General features: G+C 41.6%; 1 protein-coding gene across 2 annotated transcripts in view; it reads left to right on the forward strand.

The window, feature by feature from the left end:
• The first annotated feature begins 234 nt into the window (after positions 1 to 234).
• Positions 235 to 17,706, forward strand: part of MDN1 (midasin AAA ATPase 1) — a 172,411-nt gene continuing 154,939 nt past the window's right edge. For both annotated transcript variants that reach the window (XM_059177084.1, XM_059177085.1), the window contains exons 1-2: positions 235 to 520; positions 10,707 to 10,933. In XM_059177084.1, coding sequence (XP_059033067.1) covers positions 419 to 520; positions 10,707 to 10,933 — 329 coding nt within the window. In that variant the 5' untranslated portion in view covers positions 235 to 418. The remainder of the gene's footprint in view (positions 521 to 10,706; positions 10,934 to 17,706) is intronic.

Here is a 17,706-nt window from a genome sequence, read left to right on the forward strand (position 1 = left end):
AGGGAGGCACGGTGGACTGAGACCTCCCTCGCTTCCCCGGCCTAGCGGAATCTCCGGTCTCGCTGTCCACCCCACCTTGCCTCCGAACCTACCCTCACTGTATGCAAGAGATGCGCATCACACCAGCGGTCCGCTTCTACTCCCCTCCCGGAACTGTCGCGCTACGGACTCCGGCTGTTTCCGCTGCTGGGGGGGCGGGGCTGGGGCCGCCCTGCCGTCGCGGTCGCAGGCTGGTGACGGAGAGCGCCGCGTGCTCCCCCACGTGTGCTGCAGTTCTCCCGGTGTCTGCGGGGCAGCGGGGGTGCTTTCCCTGGGGGCGTAGTTGCTGGCGCCTCCGGTGCGGGACCTCAGCGGCTCGGGGACTCCGAGCGCTAAGCAGGGAGCGCTGGTGGCCGTCGGGGACAGAGGGCCTGCGGTCATGGAGCACCTTTTCCTGGATGTGGCGGCCGCGCCGCTTCGCTTACTCGCTGCCAAGAACGAGAAGACCCGCAGCGAACTGGGCAGGTTCTTGGCCAAACAGGTAAAAGAAGGAGGGAGAGGGAAATCGCCCGGTAGATCCCGGCCGCCCCCCTCGCAAGTGCCCTGCGGCCCTGAGCTAGACGCGCTACTTGAAGGCAAGAGAGTAGCGGCGTTCTGTCACCCCGGTCCCCTTCCCAGGGCTGGTGGCCAGGGGCGGAGACGTCCGCGCGTGTTTGAAGAAATCGGAAGAAAGCTTTTGTGTTTATCGGAGAGACCCTTCCGTTCTTTCCACCAGCCGACGACCCTGCAACTCTGAGGGAGAGGTGGCTTTCCGAAAGAGATGTGGTTGGTTTTTCTTTAATTGAGATTGTATCTTTGCCCTTTTGCCGTGTATATTCCTCTAGTGTGCCAAGTCTAAGCCACCCCTGTTAGAGTGACTGTTTTTCTTTCTGCCCCATTCCGTAGTTTTGGCCCGCTGACACGTATTGATTGCGCTCCTGCTTTGCGTGAGACACGGCGTGGTTCTCTCAACAGACAGAAATTCGTTACGGTCTTTGCCTCCAGGGAATTTAGCATCTATTTTTGGAGACAGTTCATAAACACAGAAAACCACCAAGGGCCAAAGCAAGACAGCTAGTGCTAACTGTGTGACATTAACCATTATCAGGTGAATTAGAATCTTCTAGGAAATAGGTTTTTGGCCTTTTAAGAGCTTTCTCTTGACTCCCTGCTGTCTGAGTTAAGGACCTCTATCATGCATTTTTTTCACGTTGCATGCTAATTTCCTATTTTATGCTTCTCCACCCCTCAATATCTTTGAGTTTCTTGATAGTAGAAAAAATTTTTTTCTTCTAACTCCAGCATCTATGATTTATTTATTCAGTCATAAATGCATCGTGTACATATATATTCCATTCCTTAGTAAGCATCGAGTGTATTTTGGGTCAGGAGCAGTAGAGAACTAACATGAGAGGCACTTCTGTTTGGTGACAACAAATTGGAAGTGTAAAGGGGAGGGAGATACCCTGGGGTTTCTGGCTTCTGAGACCCAGTGAAGGGAATCACTAAACAAATGGTGAGCTGTAGAAAGAACTCAGTTTTGATGGGTAGAACTAAGGAAAGAGATGAGCTTCTGGTGACAGGCTCCTGAGTTATGTATTGTTGCTAGAGGTATTTTTCTGTAAGTGGGCTTTAGAATTTAGAGCACAGGTTCTGAATCTGGGGATCATGGACCAGCAACAGGAGATTATGTTTCCACACTAGTGTAATTGGATGTAAAATTAGTGTTTATGTATTGGGAGTAGTGTGGGGAAATGATTTGTGGTCTTTATTTGATAAAGTTTTAGAAAATCTGACACACATGTGAGAACCACTTGTGTGGATTCTGAGATTGTATAGAAATAGTAGTGGACCTGGAAGCTAATCGAAAGATCAGTTGAATTAGGAGATTAGGTCACCTTTGTCTCTCCCTTTTTTTTGCTTCACATTGTCTGTCAAATTCTGTTCTACCTGAGATGTTTTTCAGGTTTGTTCCTTGAACCATTTTCAGTAATCATTTCAAGACTTTCACTCAGAAGAGTTGATTGTGTTGCCATTCTGCATTTCTCCTATTTTTGGAAACAAAACAATTTTTATTGGAAAGCAGAGACTTTTGAAACACGATTCTCTTTGCAGTTAAGATCTGAAGTAAGAATTTTTTTAGGATTGTGGGGTTTAAAATTATTTTTTTTTAATTTTTTATTTTTATTTATTTATTTTAAAGATTTTATTTATTTATTTGACAGACAGAGATCACAAGTAGGCAGAGAGGCAGGCAGAGAGAGAGGAGGGGAAGCTCCCCGCCGAGCAGGGAGCCCGATTCGAGGCTCGATCCCAGGACACCAGGATCATGACCTGAGCCGAAGGCAGAAGCTTAACCCACTGAGCCACCCAGGCACCCTGTGGGTTTTTTTTTTAAAGTTTTTAAAAAAGATTTTATTTTATTTATATGACAGAGAGAGATGCACCAAGAGAGGGAACACAAGCTGTGGGAGTGGGAGAGGGAGAAGCAGGCTTCCCACTGAGCAGGGAGCCCGATTCAGGGTTTGATCCCAGGAGCCTGGGATCATGACCCATGCTGAGCTGAAGGCAGGTGCTGAACCAACTCAGCCCCCCAGACACTCCCCCCCCCCCTTTTTAATGCTCTTTATCTCAGCTGGTGATATCACCTTCTCTCTATCCAGTCACTTTAGAGAGGGGAGTGTCCTCACTCTTTTCACTCTTTTTCCTTCACATATAGCCATCTTCCATGTTTTATTTACTTAGTATTGAATCTGTTCCTTCCTTTTCATCCCTCCTACCACCACCATCCTATAATTCTGACTCCATTCTTGTGTGTGTATTTTCCAACATCTCCAAGCAATTCTCAGACACAAGCTAAGTGTCTTAACAATTTAACTCAGTTCTGACACTATCTACCTGGAGATAACATCAGATCCCACATATTAGGTGTTCAGTCCCATAATACTGTGCCCCACCCTCCCCAATTCAGATGCCAGTCAAAAGTCCAGGTTGTCACTTGTACTTCTAACCAACTGGCTGCGGATTGCAAGTTCCTACAGCCCCCTCCTTGGGTTTGATTAAATTGCTAGAGTGGCTCACAGAACTCAGAGAAACATTGTACTTACTAGATCAATGGATTATTATAAAAGGATATAAATCAGCAAATGCCAGATGAAAGAGATGCATAGGACAAGCTATGTGAGAGGGAGTGCAGAGCTTCCATGCCCTCTCTAGAGGTGACACTTTATCTCCACGTATCTAAATCTTCTCTGACTTGGAAGCTCTCCTGACCAAGTCTTTTGGGGTTTATATGGAAACTTATTACATAGGTATGATTGGTGAAATCTTTAGCTGTTGGTGTTGGAAACCACCGTCCAACCCCTGACCTGTAAGGTGCAGGTGGAGGTAGGACTGAAAGTTTCAAAACTGTAATAATTTGTTGGTTTTCTTGACAACCAGTCCCCGTACTTGGGTCTTTCCAAAATTTACCTCCATGGGGCACCTGACTTGCTCAGTTGGTAGAGCATACTGCTCTTGATCTTGGGGTAGTGCGTTCAAGCACCATGTAGGGCCTAAAACTTATTTTATTTTAAGATTTTATTTATTTATTTGACAGACAGAGATCACAAGTAGGCAGAGAGGCAGGCAAAGAGAGAGGGAAGCAGGCTCCCCGCTGAGCAGAGAGCCCGACACGGGGCTCAGAGTCAGGACACCGAGATCATGACCTGAGTGAAAGGAAGAGGCTTTATCCCACTGAGCCACCCAGGTGCCCCTAAAACTTATTTTAAAAACAAACAAACAAACAAACAAAACAAACCCATAAAATTCACCTCCTTAGCGTAACAGGATAACAAAATACACCTCTACCACTCTCCTCATAGGAAATTCCAAGGGTTTTTAGGAAAATGTACTATTGTAAATCATGAGCCATCTGGGTGACTCAGTCTGTTAAGTGTCTCACTCTTGGTTTTGACTCAGGTCAAGATCTCATGGGTCATGAGATCAAACCTGGTCCCAGCTCTGTGCTCACCTGAGAGTCTGCTTGAGGATTCTTTCCCTCTACCCCCACCCCCATGTGCATGAAGCTCTCTTTCTCTTGAATAAATAAATCTTTTAAAAATGCTTTATAAATCACAGTATCACATATCCTTACCTCCTTCATCACTGTCTGTGTTCAGGAAGAGCAGAGTGCTTCAGATACTGGAACTGAAGGATGGCTGAAAATCACATCTATTCTCTTAATTCCTTTTGGGGCCTTGAACAAGTTATTTAACTCTCCTGAGTCTCAGTTTCTTGATATATTACATGTGGCAGCTGCTAAACAGTTGCAAGGATTTTGGAACCAGACTGTGACATGGATTGCTAGTTCTGCGGCTAGCTTTGTGACCTTAGACCCCGCCCCTGCCCTCCTTTAAAAGATTTTATTTGTTAAAAAAAAAAAAAAAAAAAAGATTTTATTTATTTATTTGCCAGAGAGGGAGAGAGAGAGAGCACAAGCAGGCAGAGTGGCAGGCAGAGGCAGAGAGAGAAGTAGGCTCCTGGCTGAGCAAGGAGTCTGGTGTGGGACTCGATCCCAGGATCCTGGGATCATGACCTGAGCCGAAAGCAGTTGCTTAACCGAGTGAGCCACCCAAATGTCCCAACCCCCTTTTTTATTTTTCAATATCCTTATCTGTAAAATGGGGTTGTTACCACTTTATGGGTTGCTGTGAGAATTAAACTCCTAGACTATAGTAAGCACTGTTTATAAAAGTGGTTAATGATTATTGCTATAAATAAGATTGTTGTAAGAGCTAGATAATGCATGTGAGGAGCTTACCAAAGTGCTTGGCACAAAGTAAATAGTCAATACAAGTGAGCTATAATAATAATAATAATAATAATTTTTTGAAACTGCTTTATTGAGATATAATTCACATACCTTATACTTCATCCATTTAAGTGTACAGTTCAGTGGTTTTTGCTATGTTCACAGAAATGTACAACTGTTATCACAGTTTATTTTAAACTGGTATTTAGATATTTTCATTTTTTTTCTAATTTTTAAAACATTTATATAAGTAATCTCCACCCAATGTGGGGCTCAAACTCATGACCCTGAGATCAGAGAGTTGCATGCTCTTTCGACTGGGCCAGTGAGGCACCCTGACATTTTCATTATTTCAAAAAGAAGCCCCCATGCCTTTTAACTCTCACCCCCCCAGACTGTATCGCTGTGCTCTCCCAAATCCTCGTGGGCAACCATTAACTTATTTTTCTATGTTCTCTATTCTGCTCATTTAATATAATTATCATTAATAAGTCATCTGAATCTGTTACCATTCTGTATAATAGCTCCCCATTGTCTCTAGAATAAAAATCCAAGCTTTCTAAAATGGTGTATGGTATATGAGCTGTTTTTTATTTTTTGAAGTTTTAAACTTAGAAGTTTCTTTAAAAAACAAAAACACAAACAAAAAGCGGGGCGCCTGGGTGGGTCAGTCAGTTAAGCGTGTCTTCTGCTCTGGTCGTGATCCCAGGGTCCTGGGATCGAGCCCCACATCAGGCTCTCTGCTCAGCAGGGAGCCTGCTTCCCCCTCCCTCTCTGCCTGCCTCTCTGCTACTTGTGCTCTCTCTCTCTCTCTGACAGAGGTCAAATAAATAAATAAAATCTTAAAAAAAAAAACAAACTTCGTTTATTTAGTATCTACACCCAACAGGGGGCTTGAACTCATGATCAGGAGTTTCATGCTCTTCTGACTGAGCCAGCCAGGTGCCCCAAAGATAAAAGTTTATTAAAAGAAACTTTTTTTTCCCCCCCTGTCAACCTTATTTCCAGTTCTTATTTCAGGTATTTTTTTTTTTTTTAAGATTTTTTAAAAATTTATTTGACAGAGACAGAGAGAGGAATAGAGAGTGAGAACAAGCAGGGGAGCAATAGGCAGAGGAAGAGGGAGAAGCAGGATCCTCATTCAGTAGGGAGCCTGATGTGGAGCTCAATCCCAGGACCCTGGGATCATGGTCTGAGCTGAAGGCAGAGGCTTAATGGACTCTCCCTGTTTCAAGTATTTTTTAATACAACCTAGTGGTTTTCAGCTGGGTTAATTTTGCCCCCAAGGGCAAATCTGGAGACATTTTTGGTTGTCACAACTGGTGGTGAGGGGGTTGCTTCTAGCATATAGTGTTTAGAGGCCAGGGATGTTGCTAAATATGTTATGATGTATGGGATAGCCTCACAAGGAATTGTCCAGCTCCAAATAGCAGTAGTGCAAGATTAAGAAAGAAACCTTAAATATACCTACACTTAATAACAGAAGATCAAAATCCCTGAAACAGAAAGTGACAGAAGAGGAAAAATAGGTAAATTAACAATTATAATTGGAGACTTTGACACTCTATCCTGAGTAACTGATAGAACAAATACAGAAAACATTAAGCATGTAGAATACCCACTATCGACAATCCTGACCCATTTGACATTTATAAGAATGCTGTGCCCAGTAACAGTAGAATACATGTTCTGTAGATCTGAAACATTCACCAAGATAGAGCATATTCTGAGCCATTAAACAAGTCTCAATAAATTTAGGAGAATTAATGTCATGCCCAAATAGTCAGTGACCCCAATGGAATTAAATTAGGAAAAAAAAACAACAACAAGAAAACCTGAAAGGTACTGGCAAAATCCCTAAATGTTAGAAATTGAGAAACGAAATTAAAAAAAAAAATAGTTAAAGGAAAATCATTGGGGAATCAGAAAGTATTATTATTTTTTTAAAATATTTTGAGAGAGAGCATATAAGATGTGGGGAGGGGCAGAAGGAAAGGGAGAAGCAGACTTCTCACTGAGCAGGGAGCCCCATGTGGGGCTCAATCCCAGGACTCTGGGATCATGACCAAGGCAGACACTTAACTAACTAAGCCACCAGGAGCCCCAGTATGCAACTTTTGATCTCAGGATTGTGAGTTCATGCCCGTGTTGGGTGTAGAACTTATTTTAAAAAATTAAAAATAACCTGGCGATTCACAGACCTGTACCCCTGGGGCTAATAATACATTATATGTTAATAAAAAAAAATTACATGCTGAAAAATTTCTTTTAAAAAATTCTAAGTTAAGGGTTCCTGGGTGGGTCAGTCGATTAAGTGTCTGTCTTCAGCTCAGATGGCTCAGTCTTGATTTTGGCTCTTGATTTTGGCTCAAGCCATGACTTTATGGTTGTGAGATCAAGTCATGCACTGGATCTCTGCTGGGCGTGAAGCCTGCTTACCTTTCTTTCTCTTCCTCTGTCCCTCCCACTCCTCTCTTTTAATCCCACTCTTCAAAAAAACAAAAACAAAAACAAAAAAAAATAACACCTACTATGAAAGGGTCTGGGGATCTAGCCCAGCATCTGGCTCTGTGCTCAGCAGTGAGTCTGTTTGTCCCTTTACCTCTGCTCTTCCCCTCTGCCTCTCCCCCAACTCATGCATGTGTACACATGTGCACTCTCTTTCAAATAAATAAAATCTTTAAAAAATTTTTAAGTTAAATTAAAATTTAGTTTCAAATTAAGCATAGAGTTACATGACCCAGTGATCTCACTCTTTGGTAATGAAAAAGGTTAAGAGTAATGAGTATATTACAACTGGTGTAAAAAAAAGAAAGCAATGAATATATGCCCATGAAATTTTTGTACCCAAATGTTCATAGTAGGTGTTATTTTTTGTTTTTGTTTTTGTTTTTTTGAAGAGTGGGATTAAAAGAGAGGAGTGGGAGGGACAGAGGAAGAGAAAGAAAGGTAAGCAGGCTTCACGCCCAGCAGAGATCCAGTGTATGACTTGATCTCACAACCATGAAGTCATGGCTTGAGCCAAAATCAAGAGCCAAAATCAAGACTGAGCCATGGAGGTATGTGCCGCCATGGTAGCTTTTTTGATGATAGCTGGGAACAGCAAAGCCCTGAAGATAACGATCAGCATGCAAATGGATAATAAAATTGTGATTTATTCATAGTGAAAAACTGCCAGTAGTAAAGTGGAATAAATTATTGAAGCATTTAATTACATGGATGATTATCAAAAGCGTTATACTGAGCAAAAGAAATTGGACAGAAAAGAGCACATACGGATTACATTTATATAAAGTTCTAGACTTGTTTAATTTGTGGTCATAAAATCATATTATTAGTTGCCTATTGGTGAGGGGATTGACTTCCAGGGAACAGAAGGGAACTTTGGGTTTGATACTTCATTTGGGTGGTGGTTACACAGGTATGTACATATATTAAAACTCATCAAACTATAAATGGATGGATTTTATTGTAAAGTGTATGTCAGTGAAGATTTATTCATTTATGTTCGTTTGTTTTTAAAAAATCTAAATATCTGAGGGCACTAGGCTGGCTCAGTTGGTAGAGCTGCAACTCTTGATCTTGGGTTAGGGGTTTGAGCCCATGTTGGGCATAGAGTTTACTTTAAAAAAAAAAAAAGCTAAATATCTATTTCTTTCTTTCTTTCGTTCTTTCTTTTTTTTTTTTTTTTTTAAGATTTTGTTTATTTATTTGACAAAGATCACAAGTAGGCAGAGAACCAGGCAGAGAGAGAGAGAGAGAGAGAGAGGAAGGGAGAGAGAGAGAGAGACAGAGGAAGGGAGAGAGAGAGAGAGAGAGAGAGAGAGAAAGGGAAGCAGGCTCCCTGCTGAGCAGAGAGCTGATGCTGGGCTCAATCCCAGGACCCTGGGATCATGACCTGAGCCGAAGGCAGAGGCTTTAACCCACTGAGCCACCCAGGCGCCCCAGTATCTACTTCTTCTAACACAGTTTTCCAGGTTACCTTTTTTTAAAAAAAGATTTTATTTATTTATTTATTTATTTATTTATTTATCTGAGCTAGAATGAGCAGAGTTGGGGGGAGGGAGGGCATAGAGATAAGGAGAGGGATAACCTCAAGCCGACTTCATGCTGAGTGTGGAGCCTGACACAGGACTAGATCCTGAGACCCTGAGATTATGACCAGAGCCAAAATTAGAAGTTGGGTGCTCAACCTACTGAGCCACCCACGCACCCCCAGATTACCTTTTGAAGAGAAAGTTCATGAAATGATATTCTCTCTGGAGCTTTTTCCCTAATGTGTAAGTATCCATTTGTATAACATGTCCAGGATAGTTGCAGTATTTTCATTTTATAGATGATGTGTTTCTTTTTCTTCACAATATAACTACTTTTTATTTATTATTATTATTTTTTAAAATATTATTTATTTATTTATTTGAGAGAGAGAGAGAGAACAAGAGTGAGCACAAGCAGGTAGAAGACCAGAGGGAGAGGGAGAAGCAGGCTCCCCGCTGAGCAGAGAGCCCAACCTGGGCTTGATTCCAGGACTTTGGGATCATGACCTGAGCTGAAGGCAGATGTTTAACCGACTGAGCAACCCAGGCATCCCTACTCTTTATTTTTTATTTTTATTTATTTATTTTATTTTTGAGAGGTGAAGGGGTGGGACAGGGCAGAGGGTTACGGAGAGAGAATCTCAAGCAGGTGCCAGTGCCTGGCGTGAAGCCAGATGCAGGGCTGGTTCTCACAACCATGAAACCATGACCTGAGCTGAAATCAAGAGTCAGATGCTTAACTTACTGAGTCATCCAGGCACTCCTACTGTATACTTTTTACATGATGATATCCTTTGTGGGCTTGTTTATAGGGACATTCAGCAATTGAAAATGTCATGTCATGCCCTTGTGAATCATGACCAAATCTGCTAAATTTTCTTGTAGGACTAATACTGATAAAAATTGTTCCAGTGTAATATCTTTCCCCCATCAGTGCTTTATTCAGAATTAGTTGTTTTATGAGTTAATGCCCTGTATTTAGGAAGATTTTATAAGAGCTCAGGTGTAAGGTGATCTTTCATGAGTGATAATTTTGGAAAAAATTGTTAAATTTTTGCATATGGTATTAGGTTGTGTTCAAGCTGCACTCTTACAGATAACTGTTTAGTGTGAAACTCCTTAGAATAAATTCATAGCATTGGATTTCCTGGGTCAGCATTGGATAGCTTAAGCAGTTTAAATCTGCAATCTCATTGTCCACAGCAAGTGTTGTGTAGATCTGCGTGTACACTAGCAACATGAGACCTTTTACACACTTCAGTTTTCCTTGTTACTCTTATGAACATTCTGAGCTCAAGCACTAGAATTTTGTGGTCTATTTCATCTTGCATATCAAAGTATAGCTGTCTCCTTTGATTTCTATTTTGTTTGTTTATTAGAGGCTGAAGCCTTCACAGGGATATCCTCATTCATTTTCTGGAATTGATTTCTTACCTCTGTCCTTCCCTCAAGAGAGCTGGCAGTTTTGCCTACTAACAGCGAGGTTTTTTGTTTTGTTTTGTTTTCCCCATGCAATTTGTTTTACTTCAAGAGCAAAGGAGCTTGAGGAAACACTGAATTCTCTGGGAAGTATTGAGACCATGAAACAGATTATTTTTCAGGGAAGCTGTGTAGCATTTTACATGGAATTCAGGTATCAATACTTTTGCTATAAACCCCAGTGAACTGAAACTTCTTTGTAACAGCCTTTTACTTTAGACTCACTATAATCTTCTACTGCAGAAACCCCCATTTTGTTTTATAAGGTAAACTCACCTATGAAATCTGGAAATGGATGTTTTGATTCCAAGCTAGGACTTTTTGCTATTCTGCCTAGTACAAATGAGTAGCATTTACATAGATACATTGTTTTCTTTCAGGTGTGGACACCTCAGGATCGCCAGTGTATCCTGAATACCTTAGCCCAGTTACTTCTGGATAAGGACTGTACTGTGCTTGTTGGTCGCCAGCTGCGCCCTCTTCTTTTGGATTTGCTGGAAAGGAATGCTGAGGCCATTAAAGCCGGAGGCCAAGTCAACCACGATCTACACGAACGGCTCTGCGTGTCAATGAGCAAACTCATCTGTAACCATCCTGATGTCCTCCCGTGAGTAACAGTTTTTTCTTCACATTTCTCCGTGAGGTAGTAGAACCAACACTTTCCTGGGAAATAAAAGAGGAGTCTGAGTTGAGGAGAAGGGAAGAAAGGAAATAGAAGAAGAAAGATAAGTGGTACTGTTCTATAAAAATAATCACAACAGAATCCCTTTATCCATTTCCTGTGTTCTTTTTAGTCTTGGCCATCAAGACAGGTCTAGAAAAATGGCCAAGACATGTTCCCTGCCGTCAAGGATTGTATCATCTGGCGAGATATCCATATAAGACGATTTAATTATATTTATTTTAAAAGATTTTATTTATTTATTTGTCAGAGAGAGAAAGAGAGAGAGAGCATGCACACAAGCAGGGGGAGCAGCAGGCAGAGGGAGAAGGAGGCTCCCCACAGAGCAAGAAGCCTGATGTGGGACTCAATCCCAGGACCCTGGGATCATGACCTGAGCTGAAGGCAGCCGCTTAACCGACTGAGCCACCTAGGTGGAGTCCCCATAGAAGGCAGTTTATTTAATTAATTAATTAATTAATTAATTTTCCTTAAAGATTTTATTCATTCATTTGACAGACAAATCACAAGTAGGCAGAGAGGTAGGCAGAGGGGGCGGGGGGAGAAGCAGGCTCTCCGCTGAGCAGAGAGCCCGAAGCGGGGCTCGATCCCAGGACCCTGGGATCATGACCCGAGGGGAAGGCAGAGGCCCCAACCCACTGAGCCACCCAGGCGCCCCTGGAAGGCAGTTTAAATGAATTTTAGCTGAGGTTCTTAGAGCATCCACTTCAGAAGATTATAATTTTTGCTTGCTAGAGCAACCGCAGGGATGGCGTCCTTTTTAACTTTCTATAATAATCTATCCTAAGCAGTATTGTAAGAAGTTGTCTTAGAACTGAATTATTTGTTTTTAAAGATTTTATTTATTCATTTGAGAAAGTGAGCAAGCAAGAGAGCACAAGCCGCAGAGGGAGAGGGAGAAACAGGCTCCCTGCTGAGCAGAGAGCCCAACATGGGGCTCAGTCCCAACACCCTGGGATCATGACCTGAGCTGAAGGCAGACTCCCAATCGACCGAGCCGCCCAGGCACCCCAAGAATTGGATTCTTTTTTTTTTTTTTTTTTTTTTAAAGATTTTTTTTATTTATTTATTTGACAGAGAGAGATCACAAGTAGGCAGAGAGGCAGGCAGAGAGAGAGGAAGGGAAGCAGGCCCCCTGCTGAGCAGAGAGCCCCATGTGGGACTCGATCCCAGGACCCTGAGATCACGACCCGAGCCGAAGGCAGCGGCTTAACCCACTGAGCCACCCAGGTGCCCAAGAATTGGATTCTAATATTAACGTTTCCTGGGCTGGTTCACCCCTCCTAAGGCAGCCTGGTGATTGTCCACTTCTGGGAAGTCACCATATTGATGGTAAACTTACCATGCACACCAGATCTGCATATCAGATCTATAATCCAGAAGTCCTCCTGCCTCATCCTCCCAAACAGTTGGGGGCTACAGGGACATGCCACCTCATCTGCCTTTGTCTTTAACTTAATAGTAAAATATCGTTTGTGTGGAATAGTCAAAGGGGAAGCCAAATGAGTGTTAGAGTTTTTTTTAGTTGAGAAGAAAGAACTTTCATTCTAAAGTTGAATAATATCTGTGCACTAATAAGAGTATTTCTTTTTTTTTTTTTTTTAAAGATTTTATTTGAGGGCGCCTGGGTGGCTCAGTTGGTTAAGCAACTGCCTTCAGCTCAGGTCCTGATCCCGGAGTCCTGGGATCGAGTCCCAATCAGGCTCTCAGCTCCATGGGGAGTCTGCTTTTCCCTCTGACCTCCCCTCTCACGCTCTCTCACTCTGTCTCTCTCTCAAATAAATAAATAAAATAAAATAAAAGATTTCATTTGAGAGAGAGTGTGTACATGCAGTCAAGCCTGGGCAAGCGGGGAGGGGTAAAGGGGGAGGAAGAAGGAGAGGGAAAAAATGTGAAGGAGACTCCCCACTGAATGGGCAGCCTGATGGGGGGGCTCTCTCTCATGACTGTGCGCCACCCAGGTGCCTCTATGAATATCTGTTATATCCATCTCTCTCTTTTTTTTTTTTTTAATTTTTAAAAATTTATTTATTTGTCAGAGAGAACACAAGCAGGCAGAGTGGCAGGCAGAGGGAGAAGCAGGCTCCCTGCTGAGCAAGGAGGCCGATGTGGGACTCGATCCCAGGACCCTGGGATCATGACCTGAGCCAAAGGCAGCAACTTGACTGACTGAGCCACCCAGGCATCCCTTAATTGTTTTTATCAACATAATAAGTATACTTTGGCTTTCTTGGAAGTATGATCTCTAATCTGGTTCTTGAATACAAAGGGAATAAGAAATGAAGGCTTGGGAGAAAACCAGAATTTTTTTTTTTTTTTTTTTTTTTTAGATTTTATTTATTTATTTGACAGATCACAAGTAGGCAGAGAGGCAGGCAGAGAGAGAGGAGGAAGCAGGCTCCCCGCTGAGCAGAGAGCCCAATGCAGGGCTCAATCCCCGGACACTGGGATCATGACCTGAGCTGAAGGCAGAGGCCTTAACCCACTGAGCCACCCAGGCACCTCGAAAACCAGAATTTGTATGAGCTTTTCTAAAAGGGGAGGAAAAAATGAGCCCAGGTTAATGGAACTGGAAAATACACAGCAAACATCAATGTCATACTTGATAATTAGGAACATATGCTGTGGGTTGATTGAGGGTTGAAATTGTAGCCTCACTTAGTGCTTTAATCATTTAGATGTACTTGTCTGTGGTACCTTTTCATAAGGTATCCCAACTATCCTGTGCTTACCAGATGAGATTGACATGTGGGTAACTTGAACCCCCATTTCTCCTAAGCCTTTGTGATAGAATGCTTCTGGATTGCATTTGAGAATTATTAAAATGATGGATTAGTTTGATTTCCCATCTGCTTCAGATTTTATGTTCTTATTAAATGCATATGAACACACCCCTATTTTTTCTTCTTTGCATTTTGCCAAGACCGTGTATTTTACTTACACTCCCATGTTGTTCCAAAAATTATATAATGCAGTTTATGAAAGTGCCCATGATAGAGTAACTTAAAATACAAGCAGAAAAAAGAGCTGTGTGTGAATGAATCAATGCGTGTTTTAAAATGAACTATAGGCCATGATGTAGAATGAGATTTTGATTTTTAGTTTTAGGAATTATAGTTGATTAATTCAGCATGTGCCCCAAATTTCCTTTGTAGAGGAAATACACTTAATGTATTAGGAATATACCAAATATATTTAGATAAGATGTAGTCATTCATCCAATAGGTAAATAGGTAAACATAGGAGACCCTTGTTTTTAGCCCTGGGCCACATCATGGGGGTAAAAATATAATGGATTATTGTACTTTATAAACAATTGAATATAATACACTAATAGAGGTGTGTGAGGCAAATACTTAAGGGGAGGAATAAAATCACTAAAGAAGAATGAGTGTTTTCCTCTTGGAAATCAGAGAAAGTTTGTACTGGGGCAGATTTTGGAGAAAGAGCAAGGAGAGGAAGAATAAAGAGAAGAGAAATAGGATGGCAATGAAAATCTAGGATTGGGGGGAAGAAGAGACTGTATAGAAGGTACTTTGGTAAGCTCCCTAGCGTCCTAATCCCTGCCATTCATTTACAGGTCCATACCTCTTTCTGAGCTCAGCATGTTTGAGGCTTCCATGAGGTACCTCAGTGGTCTTAAACATTCTTTTTCTTTTTCTTCTTTTTTCCTTACGCTGTTTGCTCATTACTGGGTGCCTATCCCAACTTTATTTAGATAACAATTGAGGTATATTTTTGTGGACATATAACATTGTATAAGTTGAACATATATTACATAGTGATGTGATACATGTATATATTGTAAAATATTTACCATAATAAGATTAGTTAACATATCTTTCACCTCACATAATTACCATTTTGTTGCCGTTTGTTCATACTGTTTTTGCACCTAGAATCCTCAAACATATGTTTTACTCTGGCAAATTCTTTGTTAGGACTCTGGGAAAGCAATCCCAGCTGTTGATGCATTCCCTATTCTAACATATTAGGTTTCCGGGTACCCCCCCAATTCAATTTTTTTTAAAGGAATCTCAACACCCAGTGTGGGTTTGTACTCAAAACTGTGAGATCAAGAGTTGTATACTCTATCCAGGTGCCCCAGGTTATTTTTGAATTTTTGACATAGAATGTCATATTGAACATCCTTCGGCATGAAATTTGTGGATCTGTCGTGGTGATTAGGAATGTGGATTTTTAAAACAATGATGTTGTTTTAGTAATAATAAATATTTATACAGGATTTTGTAGTGTTTAGGTATATGTTTTTAATCTTTTTTTTGGATTTAGTGGTAGACCACTTCCTCTTTTTTTTTTCCCTTAAGTTTATTTATTTAATTTTTTTTCTTTCTGCACTCAGTGTGGGGCTTGAACTCACAACCCCAAGATCAAGAGTCTTATGTTCTTCCAGCTGAGCCAGTCAGGTGCCTTTTAATCTTTATATTGTAACATCTTCAGTAATGTCATTGTAAAATCTTATTTTTAAAATCTTTAGAGAGGTTAACTAAATTGTCCTAAATGTCAGAGCCAGAACTGGACCACAGGTCTTATTTCTAGATGCTAGGAAAACTATGATGAGTTGCCCAAGTGAGTGGCTCATCCCAGATTAGATGTTTAACTGGATGGTATTCCTTGTCACATTTTTTTTTTTTAAGATTTTATTTATTTATTTTTCTTTTCTTCTTTTTTTTTTTAAAGATTTTATTTATCTATTTGACAGAGATCTCAAGTAGGCAGAGAGGTAGGCAGGGGGAGGGGAGAAAGCAGGCTCCCTGCTGAGCAGAGAGCCTGATGCAGGGCTCGATCCCAGGACCCTGAGATCATGACCTGATCTGAAGGCAAAGGCTTTAACCCACTGAGCCACCCAGGTGCCCCCCTTGTTGCATTTTGGACCTTCTGACACTTTCTTACTCCAGGAAAGAGATCCTTTTCTCAATCATTGAATATTCTCTAGGATAAAAAAAAAAAAAAATAATGTTATTCTCTGGCTAAAAAGGCTTTATTGGTCCATCCATCATTGCTTAGATCAGAATTTTTGAGCACTTCCTAAAAATGATGGGTCTCTAGAGAAAAGGGTAATGTAGTCAAGTAAGTTTGACAGAGTATATTGACCAGTCTTCCTTTTGTATACTTAGAGTGGACCACAATTTGCTTCCCCCATTTGCATACAAATGTAAGGTCATTTCCCCCTATCTTCCTCAAAGATCCGGTGGAACGGGTTGACCATGTGGTTACTGCTTATCTGCCTTATCTTGCATGCTTGTTACTGCCCACCTATCCCACATGTGCTGCCAACCTAAGCTGCCCCTGAGCTAGTGTAATGTCAGCTTCTCTCCACCAAAGAATTATTATTCTGACAGCATCCTTGTGAAGAAAAATATGTCCTGTTTTTTTCTCTTAATTAAGAGAAAAGTGGTGGTGGGGGGCCTGGGTGGCTCAGTGGGTTAAAGCCTCTGCCGTCAGCTCAGGTCATGATCTTAGGGTCCTGGGATTGAGCCCCACATTGGGCTGTTGCTCAGCAGGGAGTCTGCTTCCCCCTCTTTCTGTCTCTGCCCGCCTCTCTGCCTACTTGTGATCTCTGCCTGTCAAATAAATAAAGAACATCTTAAAAGAAAAGTGATAAATTTAAATTATAATACAGAATTATAAAAAGCAGAAGTCTTCACCCTGAAATCCTACATTTTAGGGGTAGCTGTTATTAGTAGTTTTGGTGTATTTCCTCCCAAATCTCTTTCTCTTTCTTGTTCTGCCAGGTCTTTTCTGAGCAGGAGCTGAATCTTCTAAGTTTCATTTGGCCAGTCTCATTCAGAATATCACAAGTGTTAATTTACTAAGCCTGTATTCCTGTTTGCCTGGCTTGCTTGTAGAAGTCCAAGGTTTCCCACCCATCTCTTGTATTCTCATTATTCCCCAATTGAAGTTTTTATATTTGGGGATTTATTGAGCCAGTAATCTGGGGTATATCTCCTTGGTGCTACAAGTTGCTCTGGAAAACAGATTCAAATGGCCCCTGCGACCATTGCATTGCTCTTTTGTATTCCCAGTGGGTTCCTGGGGATTCTGTTACTGACCACTAGTACACCAAGTTGTTATAAAGGGATGCAACTCAGGAACAGGCTGATGGAAGAGACTGCTTCATAATGCTAGATTTGGCAGTGATTTTTTTGGATGACACCAAAAGCACAAACAACAAAAGCAAAAATAGACAAATGGAACATCAAACTAAAAACTGAGGCACAGCAAAGGAAACAAGGATGTAGAGGCAACCTACAGATTGGGAGAAAATATTCGCAAATTTGTGTTATGTGTTTAATAGGGGATTAATATCCAGAATAGGTAACGAACTGTGTGATCCAACCATCCTTCTTTCCTTCCTTCCTTCCAAATTTTTTTTTATTTATTAGGGAGAGACAGAGAGAGAGAATACAGGGAGGGGTAGGAAGGGAGGGAGAGGGAAAGAGTCCCAAGCAGACTGTCTCTGTGCTGAGCTTGAGGCCTGATGCAGGGCTCAGTCTCATGTCCTTGAGATGATGATCTGAGCCTGAACCAAGAGTTGGAGAGTTTACTGACTAAGCCACCCAGCGGGTCCCCTTTCTGAAGCTATTTATCCTTCTTTGTGATCCTACTTTCCTTCCTTCTGTGTTTCATGAAAATCTGTTATCCCTTCAGATACAACCAAAGTGTCTCTTCTGGAC

The sequence above is a fragment of the Mustela lutreola genome, chromosome 6, assembly GCF_030435805.1.
Source record: "Mustela lutreola isolate mMusLut2 chromosome 6, mMusLut2.pri, whole genome shotgun sequence".
NCBI classification, from domain to species: Eukaryota; Metazoa; Chordata; class Mammalia; order Carnivora; family Mustelidae; genus Mustela; species Mustela lutreola.